We start from the raw sequence: 15724 nt of genomic DNA, 5'->3' as shown, positions 1-15724 counted from the left end.
AGTTGCAAGCCCACCCATCCCCTGCCAGTGTCTGATGAATATCCCATCTGTTACTGTCTTCCCAATATGGATAAACAAGTTTTGTGGTAGTAATTCTTTTTTTTTTTTTTTTTAGGTTTTTGCAAGGCAAACGGGATTAAGTGGCTTGCCCAGGGCCACACAGCTAGGTAATTATTAAGTGTCTGAGACCGGATTTGAACCCAGGTACTCCTAACTCCAGAGCCCGTGCTTTATCCACTACGCCACCTAGCCACCCCATAATTCTTAAAAAAATAATTGTATAATGGAAACTTGGTCTCTAATGCAGTTATTGAAAATAAAAACTAATTCTACAAGTTCAAAAGAGAGAGAAAAGAGGATAATTTGGAGATCTGATATTACTTCCTTCCAAAAATCCATTTCCCTGTTTCTTAATTGTAATAGATATTTTTTCCATCATCTTTAGCCTGAAATTTTAGCTTTCCCCAATTTTCATCACTGGCTAAATCTAGGGACAGTTGGTATTCACTAGCACCATCTACTGGTTTCATTATTCTTTAATTTGCTGAGAAAGACCCAAAATTAAAACTACTTTTAAAAATGACAAAAAAGTCTTCACAGGTTGTTTTGTGAATGCATTTTTTTTTATTACATGTAGAATGTTAAACCCCTTCATTACCCAAGAAAGATTACAATTCCTCTCAAAAACTCATCAAATATTTTAAAGAGGATATTTTTCATTTTGATTATGGTACTTTGAGATACTAATAGTAGCATTTTATCCCATCAGAGGCAATCAATTTTGGGAACCTCATTCCAAGGCTTCCTGAAATAACACATTTCTATTATTGGCAAACAATACAGTTCCAATAGATTTACATTCATCTTTTCCAAAATCAGAAAATAAGCCCTGGATTAAAAAAAAGTGACACAAAATCAGTCTACAAAAAATATATAAGCAACTTAACGATGATGATGATAGTTAAACAGCTTTGTTTTTTGAAGTTACTAAAAGTAGTACTTTGTCAACTAGATTTCCTTGGTTTTTGGTTGAGACCCTCCACATTCCTGGAAGGGTTTCATGTTTGGTTTTGTTACCTCATTTACAAACAGATAGCTTCTGATGTGACAAAGTAATTTGTTACCCAGATGGCATTCAAAAAAGTGGCACAGTTCAGTTTCTATATTGTCATCTTGGTCGGGAGGCCACTCTATGGGTTAGTTTAAAGAACCTCTCGGCACTGGGATCATCCCTGGAGTTGGCTGAGCCTTGGAATAAGTTCTACCCTATCCTGGGCAAGCAGACTGATCAGATACAATTTCTGTTGATTCAACTCTTTACAAATTACCATCTGTCAGCTTCATTTTTTTTTTGCCTGATCCCTCATCTATGTTTTTCATTGCATCTGGTTGTGCTGGCAATATCTCAGGAAATGGCTCAATGCAGACCTTCTCATCTATAGTAGAGATGTCCTCTGAAACTAAAACATCTGTCTCATGGACTGCTATCTCACATTCAGCCCCAGTTGAGGTTATGCCTTCAATGGGTTTTTCATCATCTTCAGCTACACAAGAGATACAATGGCAATATTCAGTGGTTTTGACTTGCAGGCAAGAGTCAGGAGAGATATGAGAACCCAATTCTTCCAAATGCTCTTTCTCTGTGGGTAGTTTCTGGGGCTCTTCTATGCCCCCAGGAGCAACAGAAATTGTACATTCACAGTGATAGTATCCTGATTCTTGCTTCTTTTTATGCATGGAGCAAAGATCAATTTGACTGAAGACTTCAGTCCCAAAGGGGCAATCTTCATATTCTTTATATAATTTGGGATAAATCTTTCTGAAGCCCTAAAAGCAGAAAAAATTAACATTATATTTCTAGGAACTGAGGTAATGACTTTGACACTGTCCCAATACTGTTTAAAAAGATTTAAATGATAGAAAGATTATATTTAATCTGAAAATTACAGTCAATTGTCTCCCTTCTGCCCTGTCCCATCCCTCCCAAACAAAGCAGTCAGTGTCACATATAAAGGTCCAGAAAGTGAAACACTTTATTCAAAAGAAGCACTAGGCTGAGAAGGAGTCTGACCTGTGAAAGAGTATTTACTCTTGTGACTTGTGACAAGTGAAAACAATTTGTGACAGTGAAAACAATTTTGTAAGGGAATTCGATCCAGGAAGAATGGGAAGTTCAATAGATGAAATTCTCAAGCTCTGAAGAGAAACAATTTCAATGAGGAAGAAAATGAGGATAAAGAAATCAATAAAAGTAAAAAGTGAACTTATTGACCAACTTGTTTAAAAGCATGCAGAGAAGTTCAAAGCAAGTGTCATGGTTCTGTTGGAATGTCAGAAGCTTAGGGTATAAACTTGGCAAAGCTCATGCAACCCAACAACAACATTCTTTGAAGTTATGTTGGTGAAAAGATGATCATTGAAGATTGGATAAAATCACTGCTCAGGGTGGATGGGATGATAACGGATAACAAAGAAAGCAGAGCTGCTGCTTCTAAGTTTTCTCTGTCAAAAAGAAGATTCTTTGGACTTGAATGCTAAGAATCCACAATGGCGAATAGGGAATGCATATCCAAAGAAAGGGAGATGATGGTAAGAGAGTATGTAGCTGTTCTTGACAAATTCAAATGAATAGACCCAGATCAGATACAGCTAAGATACTGAAAAACTGGCAGATATGATTGCTGAGCTGTTACCAGTGATTTCTGATTGTAGTGAGGGGAAGAGGTACTATAGAATAGCAGCACAACAAATGTCTCCATTTAAAAAAAAAGGAAGAGAAAGAAGACTGTAAACTGTAGACCACTAAATTTGACCTGAGTTCATGGCAAATTCATGGGTTGGTTAGTGAACATTTATAAAATGTTCAGTAGTCATATGGTAGCTGTAATTATTCTTGTAGTAATGAGATGTGACCCAGATGATTGGTAAGTAGAACTAGAATTGAGTGAATTGATGGATACATGACAAAATTATTATTCAGTTCATTAAAGTGAATCAAAAATCTTTCCTTGCTCTATGCTGATCAATATTTTTGTTGGATTTTATATTAAAACATAGATGTCTTGCTTACCAAATGTTATGATGACCCAATGAGGATCTCAAAAGACTTCGATAATCTCAAATATTGAGCTGACAGGAAAAAGGTGTAAGTTTAATAGAGTTAAAAATGAAAATCCTATACATTTATGCCAAGATTTCTTTTTTGCTAGTAGAAAATAAAATGTTTGGCTACACAGCCATTTATCTAATAAAAACCTAGGTTTTTAATGGGTTGCTAGCTCGATATGAGTCAATGGTATTTTAAGGCAGTCAAAAAAGTTATTAAGATCTTAGACGGAATTAAGAGACCTAGTGTCCAGGATATCCTGTATCCAGTATCCTGCTATACTCTGCTGTGATCAGACCACATCAGCAATCTTGTTTTCAATTTTGAGTGCTATATTTTTAAACTGACACTGAACAGCTGTTCAGTGCACAAGCTAATTACCCTTCAGAGATACCTACAGGGAGAGGCTGTGTCTAGAATAGCTGAGGACTGCTATCCCTCAGACCCTTTCAGCAACTCAGGTACCCCTGTCCCTGCTTGCAACAAATCCCATTTGGAGACTGCAGCAGATGAGACATCTTCCTGAACAAACATCAGCCTTCTCCGGTTCTTGTTGGGCAAAGGCTCCTCAAACAGCAAAAACACAGAAGCTTAACAAAATTCTGCCTGTACCACAAAACTTGCCTATACTTTGTTCCTCTTCTTTACCTTCTGAAATCTGGGTTTGAGCCAATAACTTAAATCTTTCCAAAGATTTTGCAAAAATCTTATGATTTTTTTCTTGGTCTCATCCTTTTTGACCTTTGATCATTGGTGATCATCTCTTCCTGGATATCCTCTTTCTAGGTTTTAGTAGCACTTTCTCCCTTGGTCCTTCACCTATAGGCACTCATCATCTCCCTAGCTGATTTGCTCACTAACCTTGGATGTTCTAGACCTCTTCGTCTCCCACTATACTATCTTGCTTGGAGATACCATCACCTACCATTGGCTCAACTACCGACTCTAGATGATTCTCAGATCCAGCCAGTTCTAATTTCTTTCTTGAGCCACATCACCAGCACACTTATATGCATCTTGATTTGGATGTAGGTACTTCAAATTCAACAATTTCAAAATGGCACTCATGCTTTCCCAACTTTCCTTTTTATTGGTGGGAATACCCAGATCAGCTCATCCATTCATGTTTATAACCTTTGTGTCATCCTTGACACATTCATACTCACTCGATAATCCAATGTCAGACATTGCCATTTATATCTTTAAAGAGCATCTCTTGTGTACCTGTCTCTTCTCCTCCATTTACACAGCCACCATGTTGGTGTAAGCACTCATGCCTTTGCTATTACAATAACCTTCTATTGGTCTATCTGCTTCACCTTTTTCTCCACTCCTACATTCAGTTGTCAAAACTTTCTATGTACTTATATTAGTTCATCTCTTCCTCTACACTCTGAAGCTTAGAAGGAAGGGGCTAAGCTTCTCTCCTTTGGAATATTGTATATAGTACCCATTATAATGCTGTTAAGAGTTTGGTATAATAATTTCCATAATAATAATAATATATTATGTAATATATTATAATAATACAGGTTCCATTAATTCATTGATTGATTTTATTAGCTCCACCTAGTCTCAGATTATATATAGTCTGAATATGTTCCACTAACTCAACTTCACTATCTCTCATTACATCCAGGAGCAAATAATATTCTCTATTTGGCTTTTAAGTCCCTCTGCAACCAGGAATAGAGAGCTCCCCATCTTTCTAGTCTTCTCACACTTTATTCCCCTCCATGCACAATATTTTCTAGCCACACTGGCAGACTTATTCCTTGCATACAATAATCTCTCTCTTGCTCCATGCCTTTTCACTCCCTGTCCAGGAATTGGTTTCTGAGGCTTGTTCTCTTTCTGAGAGTCTGAGGAGTTAATAAAACAAATTAGTGAATTAATGGAATTTACCAAACAAATCACAGTGCTGGGCTTTAAAATAGGTATTATACACTATTCCAAAGGAGATGAGCTAAGCCCATTCCTTATGGAAAAAGTTTAGAGGAAAAGCTGTACTAATATACACAAGCAGAAATTTGTACATAAATTCACACACACCCATACACATACACACAAATACTGCTATTATTCAGAGTATGATACACCCACTGAACCAGGTCAGTAAAGGAGGAAGTGCCTTTTTTTCATGGTCATAGGTTTTCCTGATTTCACAACAGGGTTGGTTGGGTTTAGGCAGGTGGTCTGTGGCTAGGAAAGAAAATAATGGTATCTAGGCTACATGGAAATTAAATTTCATTAGCAATATATTCTATGGTGCTAGTAGTATATAATCAGGAAGATGTTAATTTTGAATGAGATTGTTTGAATCTTAGTTGCTCCTCAACCCTGCCCCAAGGAGTACCTAAACTTCTCATCATCTTGTCTTTTAAGACTTCATTGTCAAACATTGATTGGATTTAGCCACTGTCATGCTACAGGGGTCCTTCAAGCTCCATCTCAGGTTAGCTTGAGTCTCTGGAGCAATTGTGAATCTTGAGTCAAAGAGCTCAGGATTATATAACTTCTTCAATTTTGGATTTTTAAAAAAAAGTATGGGCAAAGTAACAGACTAGGGAGTATAGAGTAAGTTCTATTAATAATCTAAATTTAGTCATATATAATAAATATTATGAGTGCATTTATCTATCTACTATATGTTCTATGTAAATTCTCATGAAGATTCATGAAAAGGACTTAAAAGTTTTCACCAATATGCCATAGGGGTAGAGGACACAAAAAAAGGTTTAGGACCCCTGTTTTGAATAAAATTTACATTAACAGTGTCAATCAGATTCTACAGAAGGCAATCTTTTCCAGAATATTCCTATGCTGATGAATCACAGATTCCAATAAATATGGGAATTGGTCCTGTTCCTCAACCCGAGTTATAAAGACTATCCATTAAAAATAATAAAATTGCTTTTAATTAATAAAATAATTCTTTAAAAATATATTGCCTGATTTAATAACTTTGAGCTAGGGCACATGCTACTGCTCTATATTTATTAACAGATAAAAGTCACTATCCATTGTCATATTTTTTGTGTTCTCCCTTTAATTTGTCACCTGTATAATGAATCCCATCATATATTCACAGTCCAGTTATATTCATCTTTTTGTTTCTGCAAACTCCCACCATTTGTCCCCAAGAAATACAATGACCAATTACACAGTAAAACTCATTATGAAGTTCTTATAGTTTGGCATATACTGAGCAATAACAATCAACCCTGTGGAAATTAGATTCAAACCAGGTGAATTGTGAAGAAAACACATACACTCTCTCACCCTTCTCAATTTACTTTTCATTTATTTTTTTTATTGATTTATCTGTACACATGTCATATTCTCCTTTCTTCCTCTGCATTGTACCCCACTCCTACTCTACTCCATCCTTGGAAGAATATAAGGGCTGAGACTGTTTATCACTTTTGTCTTTGTAACCCAAGTACCTAGGTACAATGTCAATACAGCAGGTGCTTGACAAATGTTTGCTAAATTCATCTAAGAAGGAGGAAAAGAGGAAACCTAAGTTATAATATCCAAAGACATTATTTATTAATTGGTGATAAATTATATTGTGATCCAATTATATGAAAGGAATAAACAGAGAGCCTTTCAAGGAGAAAATAGGCTGTCACATACAGGATACTGGGCAGTTAGAAATCTGATTTAGGAATAACTTGATAACTAAGAAAAGTTCACCCAAACAAAAATGTAAAAAGTACTAGTTGTTCCAGAAGAGGGGTAAAAAAAATTACAAACATCTGGGTCATTTTAATTGCTGACCATTGTATGAGACTTCTTTTCTTGTAAAACTACAACTCCTTATCAGAAATCTGTATTCCTTGCCTCTGGCCCAATCTTTGAAGGAAAGCTTATGGTTTTGTAGCATGATCTAACTGCCCAGTGCCAGAGCATCTGCCTCCCAGTATGGCACAGTCTGCTCTTCTTATACTTTTCCAGAAGGGGGAGAAAGGAACCTGGTGCTTTCTTATTCTCTGAAATAGTTCAATGCCTTGGTTTCTTGGGAGAATTTATAACTTATTTTGTGAAGGTAGGCCAAGGCTGATGAGAAATGACATTAGTAAGATTGAAAGTGATTCTAAGTGGTAATGATGAGAAGAAATCATGAATTTTTTCTTTTGATTAGGCAGTACTATTCTCTCTTCAACCATGCTGTAATGGAAAGGGCAATGGATTTGGAATCAGAAACCACATGTTCAGAATCTACTCTGTCACTTACCACTTGTGGAGATTTGCAGAAGTCACTTAACCATCCAGTATGTCAGATTTGTCATTTATAAAATAAGTCAGTTGGACTAGAGCACCTTTAGGGCTTCTTCTAGGTGAGGCAGAACAACAACTTTTTTTAAATGCTGTCAACTACAGATCTTCTGTTGGAATTCAAATTGAGACCAGAAGAAGGGGGAATAATATAGTTTTAATTCATAACAGAATTTGGAAACTCTGAAATTGACTGTCCTTTCTATAGCCAGCACATAAACTATGATTAACTATAGTGCAAGAAAATCACCCTACCTCCTGACTGATCCATAATAGTCCAGGTTAAACAAAATTTATATCCAATGGATGAGGAAAATCAAAGTCCCAGTCCCCTACAATAGAATCCTTCTATCCCTAACAATACAATCCTTCCTTATTGCTCTCTATGTATAGGTAAAATCAAATTTTAAAGTACTATATTTATTTCCATACAGATCAAGTTTCAACTAAAAAGACTTTACTGCAGCTAATAATAAATTACTTTGATGGTGATAACAAAACCTCAGATTTATAACTTTTAAAAAAGCACTTTCATAGGATCAATCACATTTTATACATGTACATATAAAATACACATACTCACATGTATATGTATTATTATATATGTGGATATATATTTGTGTGTATATACCCATATGTGTAATATACTTATATATCCATATATATTGTATATACCCACATTCACATGTCCATATAAATATAGACAGATAGAAGTATGCTATATGTGGAATGTACATACACACATATACATACAGACAATATGCATATGTGTATATGTAAATAGCCTCATTGATCCTATGAAAATATTTTATAAAAAAGCTATAAAATCCAAGGCTTTGTTATCACCACCAAAACAGTTTGTTATTAACTGCAGTAAGATTGAGTTGAAGCTCGGTCTGTATATCAAAAAATATAGTACTTTTAAAAATTGGCTTTACCTGCATCATGAAGAGTCACTTTCCAGAATCTGAGATATTCCTATTGTGAAACAGAATGCAAAGACAGCCTCTAAAATATATCACATGTTTTCCAGTTGGTTCAGTTTAATTAAGAACCAAGCATTGTTACAATTTGCATTTGGTAGTCTGGGGTTTTTTTTTTTTGAGGGAAACATTTTCTCTCTCATTTTTTCTTGATTTGAAGCAGATTGATTCTTACATTTTTATGTACAATTTGTGAGGAGAGCCCTAAAGACAAGCCAAACAGTTATGGCAAATAATTATATGGATATAGCACAGGTTCCATGCTATTTTGTTAGTGTTTCCCAAATGGCAAGCTCTCCCCCTTACTTCCACCTGATCCCTCACTACTGAAAGGCATCCTTTCCTTTGCCTTTCTATGTTGAGAAGTCCCCTTTGCTGGACTCTTGACTAGGATCTAATTTCCTGTCTTACACGAAATGATTCACCATTTTCTTGCATCCTAGAAGGTTACCCTTAGTCTTCTCATTAACAGTTGAGCAGGAAATCTGGTATGAATCAACTAACTAGCATGCCTTCCCTGTAACCTTGAGACAGGGGCCACTTTGGTTTTCTTTTCCTTTGGTGAACTCTATTTTTGAATGACAAGCAGGAAGCTTTGGTATACTGCTTATGTCAACTTAAGAGAACCACATTGGCTGTACCTTAACCTTTTAATTGAAAGGAAACCCATATGATAAATTTGTATTTGTGAAACTTCAGGGGAACTGTCCATAGACATTAATTTCCCCCCAATTATAAAATCCAGAGGCAATGCTATTTTCTTTTTTCTTCTTTTTTAGGTTTTTGTACACAATGGGGTTAAGTGGCTTGCCCAAAGCCACACAGGTAATTATTAAGTGTCTGAGGTCGGATTTGAACTCAGGTACTCCTGACTCCAGGGCCAGTGCTTTATCTACTGTGCCACCTAGCCGCCCCTGGCAATGCTACTTTAATCCAGAATCCTTCCCCAATATTTATACAAGTAGCTAACATAGTTTTGCTTCAAAGGATCCTTCTGCTAGAAATTACAAGTATGGAATGTGAAGAATTGAATCCTGTAGAACCCTGAGGGTTCTATTTATTCTGGACACCAGTGTGGTTATCCTTAAACACAGAAATGCAGATGGAGACTGTCTACATGGTACTCCATAGTACATGAAGCATGCCATTTGACTTACTTCCCACATCCTATGTGGTAAGCAGCTGGAATCTGACTGCTTTTGCAAAATGTATTAAGGTACAATCACAAAGGAACCATATCCAGTTGTCAATACATGGCAGTACATCTGGAAAGAATTGGACTTGTTGAAGCAATAACCCTCCTATTCACCTACCACACAGAATCTTTGGTGAATAGTAGCTTTGGGTTTTTGCAAATACAACTAAAATGTAAAGAAAAGTCTTTATATTCATGGCAGGCTTAAAAAAAATGGAGGCTGAAGTGGAGAATGCAGCTTTGCCCTTTCAAGGAATGATATTCACCACAGAACTCCACGAATACAGCCTTGAAAATGAAACAAGATGTTATAACTTTACATGTGGGTGACTTAAATATCCTCTCTAATACTGCACTAAGACTTCAATATCCTCTCTAATACTACTGTACTTAGAGTGATGCTGCAGTGTATAAAAATGTAATTACAGCCAGTAGATGGCATCATAATAGCTAGAACAATATTTTGGTGCCTTATTTGCTTGACATCATATCTCTTGTGGTACATGGAATCTCCCTTGATTCTTAGCAATGGGCCATTTTAATTTTCAGCTCTACTTATGCTTTTCTTTTTAATTTTTATCTGACAGATGTTACTAATTTTTTAAAGGTTAAACCTCACAATCCTGCTATTAAGTGATTCTATTATAAAAGTCATTAAAAGGCAAATTGACATTCTTTAATTACTAAATGAATGTTATTTAAAGACATTAATTTTTGAAAGTTTGGTGTAAGCACCCAAATAGAGAATTAATTCATAATGACAGAGTGTAGTCTATGAAGCTGCTCACCAACAGAACAGGATAGGAAAAAAGTGATGGTAGATACCTCAACCCTTCCAACTTAGTTTAACTCCCTGAAAATCATTGAATTTAATCCAATTCAATTTTTTTTCACAAATAATTACCTTACTAAATAAAAAACAGAAAGAAAAAACCCTAATTTTATTCCTTAGAGCTAAATTTCCCTTTAAGTTTACTGTATTTAGCTATCTGCAATCCTAACAACTTAAGACATTAAAATCTTATTACTTTTTCCTTTCTATGCAACATGAATGGAACTTAAATTTAATTCTTCACATAAAGACAATAGCACTGAGTATGTGGTGTTCAACACTTTACATTTTATGTATTGCTTAGCCAAGTCAATATTAAAGCATAGAGACTTAGGATTCAAGAATAAATGGGAATTTCTTATTGCACCACATTTTCTGGTTTGGATAGATGTTATTTGGTGGTTGGGTATGTATTAGATTGATCCAATAAATAAAAGAGTGTTCTTGCAAATGTGAAGGACAATAGTCTGCTGGGGAGAAGACTAATCTAATCAGAGACTTGTTTCTTACCTTCAGCATAAGTCATAAAAACAGCCAAATCCCATGTCATGCTGCAGTAAAGGTTACATCAGCACTTCATATAATATTTATAATTGTAAAAAAAATACTCTGCAGTCTGGATACCAACATATTAATCTCCCCCTCCTCTCCCCCCCTCCCCCCTCACTCAAGCTAAATGCTTTCCCCAGTCTCAGTCTGATAATGGAAGTGAATGACTTCACAATTCCGATATAACAGGAAATCTTGACCACAAAAGTAAATATAGAATCACATTAGGTCTCAAGCTACACACATTAAGGACATGCTTGGTGTCTTTCACGTCTGAAGATCCCTAAGTGAAACCATTTCACTTTCATCCTTTGAGATGTCATCACAAGGATAGGAGTTTAAATATATTGCCAGTTGCTGGAAAGAGTCCTGTTGGTATCGTTGGTTTTGCTTTGAAGTTAATGAGGCCAGGATTCACTTCCCACTTGGAGTAGCTACCTTGCTACTGAGACTAACTCTCTTATGGCCACAAAATTCACCCCAGCACACCTGAGCATCAGCTTCTGTAATTATAAGGTCAATTATAGGGTATAAGATGGTAGACAATTCAGAGCAATCCATTAGCCCTACTAGAACACAATGACAGTGGCATCATTTTCAATTAATTGAGAACACATAAGATGCTATAGTACACAACTATAGTCTTTGCTACAGGGGAGACTGATGTTGGCGGATCCCATGAATTGGGGAGTTCTGAGTAGGGCTAGAACAGGTTTAGTATCTACACAAAATCTTGCATTAATATGATAAACCTCTGAAGGAGGGTGGAGGGAGGTAGATGTTAGGCTGCCTAAGGGGGTATGAATCAGCTGAGGTTGCATATAGGAGCTCAGCACAGGTAGGCAGTGGGTGGGCTCAAGCCTGTGTGTAGTCATCATACTTCCAGTCAGAGTGAGAGAGGGAGACCCAACCTCAAAAAAAAATGTAAACACACACATACTTAAATATTGACACATTCATACAAACATATCTGAATGTGTGTATGTATGCATACATACATATATACAGAAACCAAGAACAACCTATTTTGAAAAATTATTATTTTTTTTAACCATAAAGAAGAAAATAGAGTGGAAAGTGAAAAAAAGAATTCTTAGTAGAAAGAATTAACTTAATTACCTTTCTCCTCAGGGAGGGTACTTTGGATAGCTTCAGGAAGGTCAGATGTGGTCTGAAGTCCTTGCTACCTGTGATGTCAATGTTCATTTCCTGAAAAGATTTCTCCACGACCTCTGATAAACAAGCAATTCGTACTTATCTTTAGGTGCAGTCCGGAAGGAGCATATGCTGCATCATTGTCTTTTATCAAAATATCTCATTAGTTGTAACATATGATTATGACTGATTGAGTAGCTAAAGTTTACATTTTCACAGCTGTCACATATTTAAAATAAAAATTCAAAATATGAAATGAATATTTGTATTCATCAAGAAAATTTAAACTGATGACAAGTTAGTGAGTTCAGATGATGGAAATGACATGGAATCTATGAATTGTGCCATGATATAATTGGCATATGCAGAGGGTTGAAGCTTTGGTAGATAAATCCTCCCTGGTTCCTACCACTGTGCTTCTACCTCAATTGGATTCAATGCAGAGATTGTCTTGGACAATGGTTTGCAACTACAGATGGAAAATTTAGAGATGATATAAATTATAGGAACAATTTTCCTTCTTTTACATAAAGAACAAAGGAATATGCTAACATTAAGAAATAAATGTGTTAAAAATATAGATGGCCAAGACTGGCATCCAATGGTTGGGTTCTTTTGGTTGGAGAAAGGGATCTCAGAAATTCATTGAACTCACTTTAGAATAGTGGTTTCAAACTCAAAGAAAAAGGGGGTCACTGAATGCATATGCATATTGATTTGGAAAACATGTTAACATTATCTATGTTCCATTGGGTTATTTATTAGGTAAATATTTCCCAATTACATTTTAATCTAGTTTAATCTGGGAGTATGGGCTTGCTTTAGAGACATGTTGGCATTATCTTTAAGCTCACTGATTAAAAGGATTATATCTTAAGAGTTATAGGACTAGCATAGTACTAGGCTCATCATCTGTGATCAAAATAATACTTGTTGATTAACTGAGCAGGAGGGTTCTGACAGGTGCCTCTGTTTCAGAAGTGGTGATTTGATACAGAAAAGCATTTCAACTTCACCTACAGAGATGATATTGGACCTTAGTAATTTTTCACCTCTTGCAATTAAACTTTTGTTATTTTTTGTTTCAAAATGCTTGAACCCTCCCCCCACCAGAATAGCCAAACATCAAGTTTACCAGGTTCCCCAAGGATGAAGCATGATGGGTGACAAAAAGAACACTGGATTGGGAGTTAGAAGACCCCAATTTTAGTCCTTGTTTCACCACTAACTGACATTGTAATCTCAGCCAAGTTTACATCAACTCTCTGGGACTCAGTTTCTTGAGGGCTGGAATGTGACCTGGGAACACAAAGAAGTTGTTTTTGTTGTCCAGTTGTGACAAACTCTTTGTGACTCCCTTTGGGATTTTCTTAGCAAAGATAGTGGAGTATCTGCCATTTCCTTCTCCAGTTCATTTTACAGATAAGGAAACTGAGGCACTCGCCCAGTGACATGCAATAATGTGAGGTCTGAGTGAAACTCAGGTCTTTTTGACTCAAGGCCAAGGTTCTATCCACTGTACCACCTAGCTACCTATAGAGTCTGGAGTAATTTCTACAGCTTTTTTCCCCCTCCAGTTCCATAATCTCTGAAGGTGTTTAAAACTTAGATGAAAAATTAACATCTGAGAGAAGAAACAGCTCTTTTATAAAGTGAAGGCATGTTAAAAATTAGGAGAACTCACCAAATAAATGAGAAGAGTTCTCAAGACATTTGGGGATTATGAAAATGGGTTAGAAATTTCTACCTGGATTGAAAAGGAAAAAAAAGACATTTACACTGATTGTCTGATAGCTAGTTCAATTTATGTAGAGTCAAACCATCTCTGCTGCAGCTGGCAGATCCTCCAGGGCCCATGACTCATTCATAGTGCAAATCTCTGATTCAGAAGATGAGCAAATAAAAGTTCAGGCATATTGGGAGAATAAGAAGAGGGTAACTGCTGCGCCTCTCCTAGTGGTACTTGTTCAGACAGCTTGAGAGCACTTACCTCTTCTATTAGTCAAGCACACTTCTGAGGGAAAAATATTCAGTCCAGTAGCCATAAAATCAGAGACCCCAAAAGAATATCGAGAGGCCATTTAACCCATTTTCGTGCACTGAGGTTAGTTTACTCTAAATAATTTCTGCCTAATAGATATTTCTGCTACTTTTAAAGATCTCCAAGCAAAGAGATTCCAGTTTTCAAATACTTCCTCAACTTGGCTAGGTTTCCATTCAGAGAGACAGCTTTTCCTAGTATACATCCAAACTGATAACAGACCCACACACACACACACAAAAGACGAATCTGGCTTCATCTCATTTCACTTGTGTGAGATTACTGTTATATTTTTGAGTTCTTGGTGCTGTTACCGTTGGTTGCTACTGAGATTTGGAACTCACTCTTCTGATGCTGTCAGGATCAGGCTCCCCAAGATCCACTAAACTTCTCTGTTCACATTCTCTGGGTTCCTCTGTTCTGTTTTTTGATAAAACCCATTGTCATTCAAATGGAACAACCTGACTATGCCTTTAAACCTCTTTCATTGGATTTTGAGAGTTCAGAGTCAGGTGAATAACAATTATTTCTATTCTGTCCAGAAACTTTGAGGGTCTTCCCCTTCCAGTTTGATTATTTTGTGAAAGCAAACTAAGGTATCTTTGGCCTCTGTTCTTATCTAGACTTTAATTACTGAATGGATGTTGCCTCAGACAAACAGATTGAGAAAGACCTTAGCTTAAAAAGTCCATGGTCTCCATCTGGGGTCATTGCCAGTCATCCTGTCCTATGTGACCCTGGACTCCCATGACTGTGGAGGAAAGAATGAGATTGATGACTGCACAGCTCTGCCTCACTTAAAATCCTATTCACTTGCAAGTCAAGACATTACCCTCCTGAGGTCTTTGGTCTTCTGAAAGAAAGATAAGGAATTTGGTGAGGAATTAGTATTTACCTAGACTTAAGTTTTATTTTTTTATTCAAGTGCACCCTTTACCTGTTGTTTTCACTCCAGAAAAGGGGTGAGGCCTGCCTCTTGCCCTTACAATGTTAGAGAGTGAGTACCCTTTTCAGGAGTAAGATCCAGTCCAAATATGAAGCTTATGTTTCCAAATTATGAAATTACTTAGTAGATATAGACTGGAATTAAATTTTTATTCATATAAAATATTCTATTAATTTAGGGAGGCTTGGTCAGGACTTCTGATTTCATCAGCATAGGGAAATCCCACTGGGGGAAAATGTTTTTAGCATGGAGAAATCCCAGTGGGGGAAAATATTTTGGCATTTAATAGATTTAGAGAATTGCCTAGGCCTGGAGACCATAAGTGACTAAGCCCAATGTCATAAAGTCAGTATGAAATCATGACTTGAACTTATATCTTCTTGACTGTGAAGTAGGCTTATCATTGGTATTTGCTTTCTCTCAATAGCTCCTACCTTCCTTTAAAGTCTGATTCCCTCTCATTTCCTTTGAGGTGGCCCCGGGTTCTTAGAGGCTCTGTTAGCAACTAAGAAGTTCTGTGAGGCACTAAAAAGTAGAGAGATTTCATGTTTGTGTCCTGTGACAAATGTTGTATTTCTGTCACTTAAGAGCCTAGTTAAATTGGGAAAGACTCATTACCAGACAGTTAGTCCATGT

The 15724-nt window shown here is 36.4% G+C and overlaps 1 protein-coding gene across 3 annotated transcripts in view; it reads right to left on the bottom strand.

The window, feature by feature from the left end:
* Positions 1-650: 650 nt before the first annotated feature.
* LOC141501859 (uncharacterized) overlaps positions 651-15724 on the bottom strand; it is a 148201-nt gene continuing 133127 nt past the window's right edge. For all 3 annotated transcript variants that reach the window (XM_074206234.1, XM_074206232.1, XM_074206233.1), the window contains 2 exons: positions 12066-12178; positions 651-1827 (listed from right to left, as the gene is read on the bottom strand). In XM_074206234.1, coding sequence (XP_074062335.1) covers positions 1318-1827; positions 12066-12178 — 623 coding nt within the window. In that variant the 3' untranslated portion in view covers positions 651-1317. The remainder of the gene's footprint in view (positions 1828-12065; positions 12179-15724) is intronic.

The sequence above is a fragment of the Macrotis lagotis genome, chromosome X (assembly GCF_037893015.1).
Source record: "Macrotis lagotis isolate mMagLag1 chromosome X, bilby.v1.9.chrom.fasta, whole genome shotgun sequence".
Classification (NCBI taxonomy): Eukaryota; Metazoa; Chordata; class Mammalia; order Peramelemorphia; family Peramelidae; genus Macrotis; species Macrotis lagotis.
The sequence above is the reverse complement of the archived record's forward strand: the minus strand, read 5'-3'. Positions and strand labels throughout refer to the sequence as shown.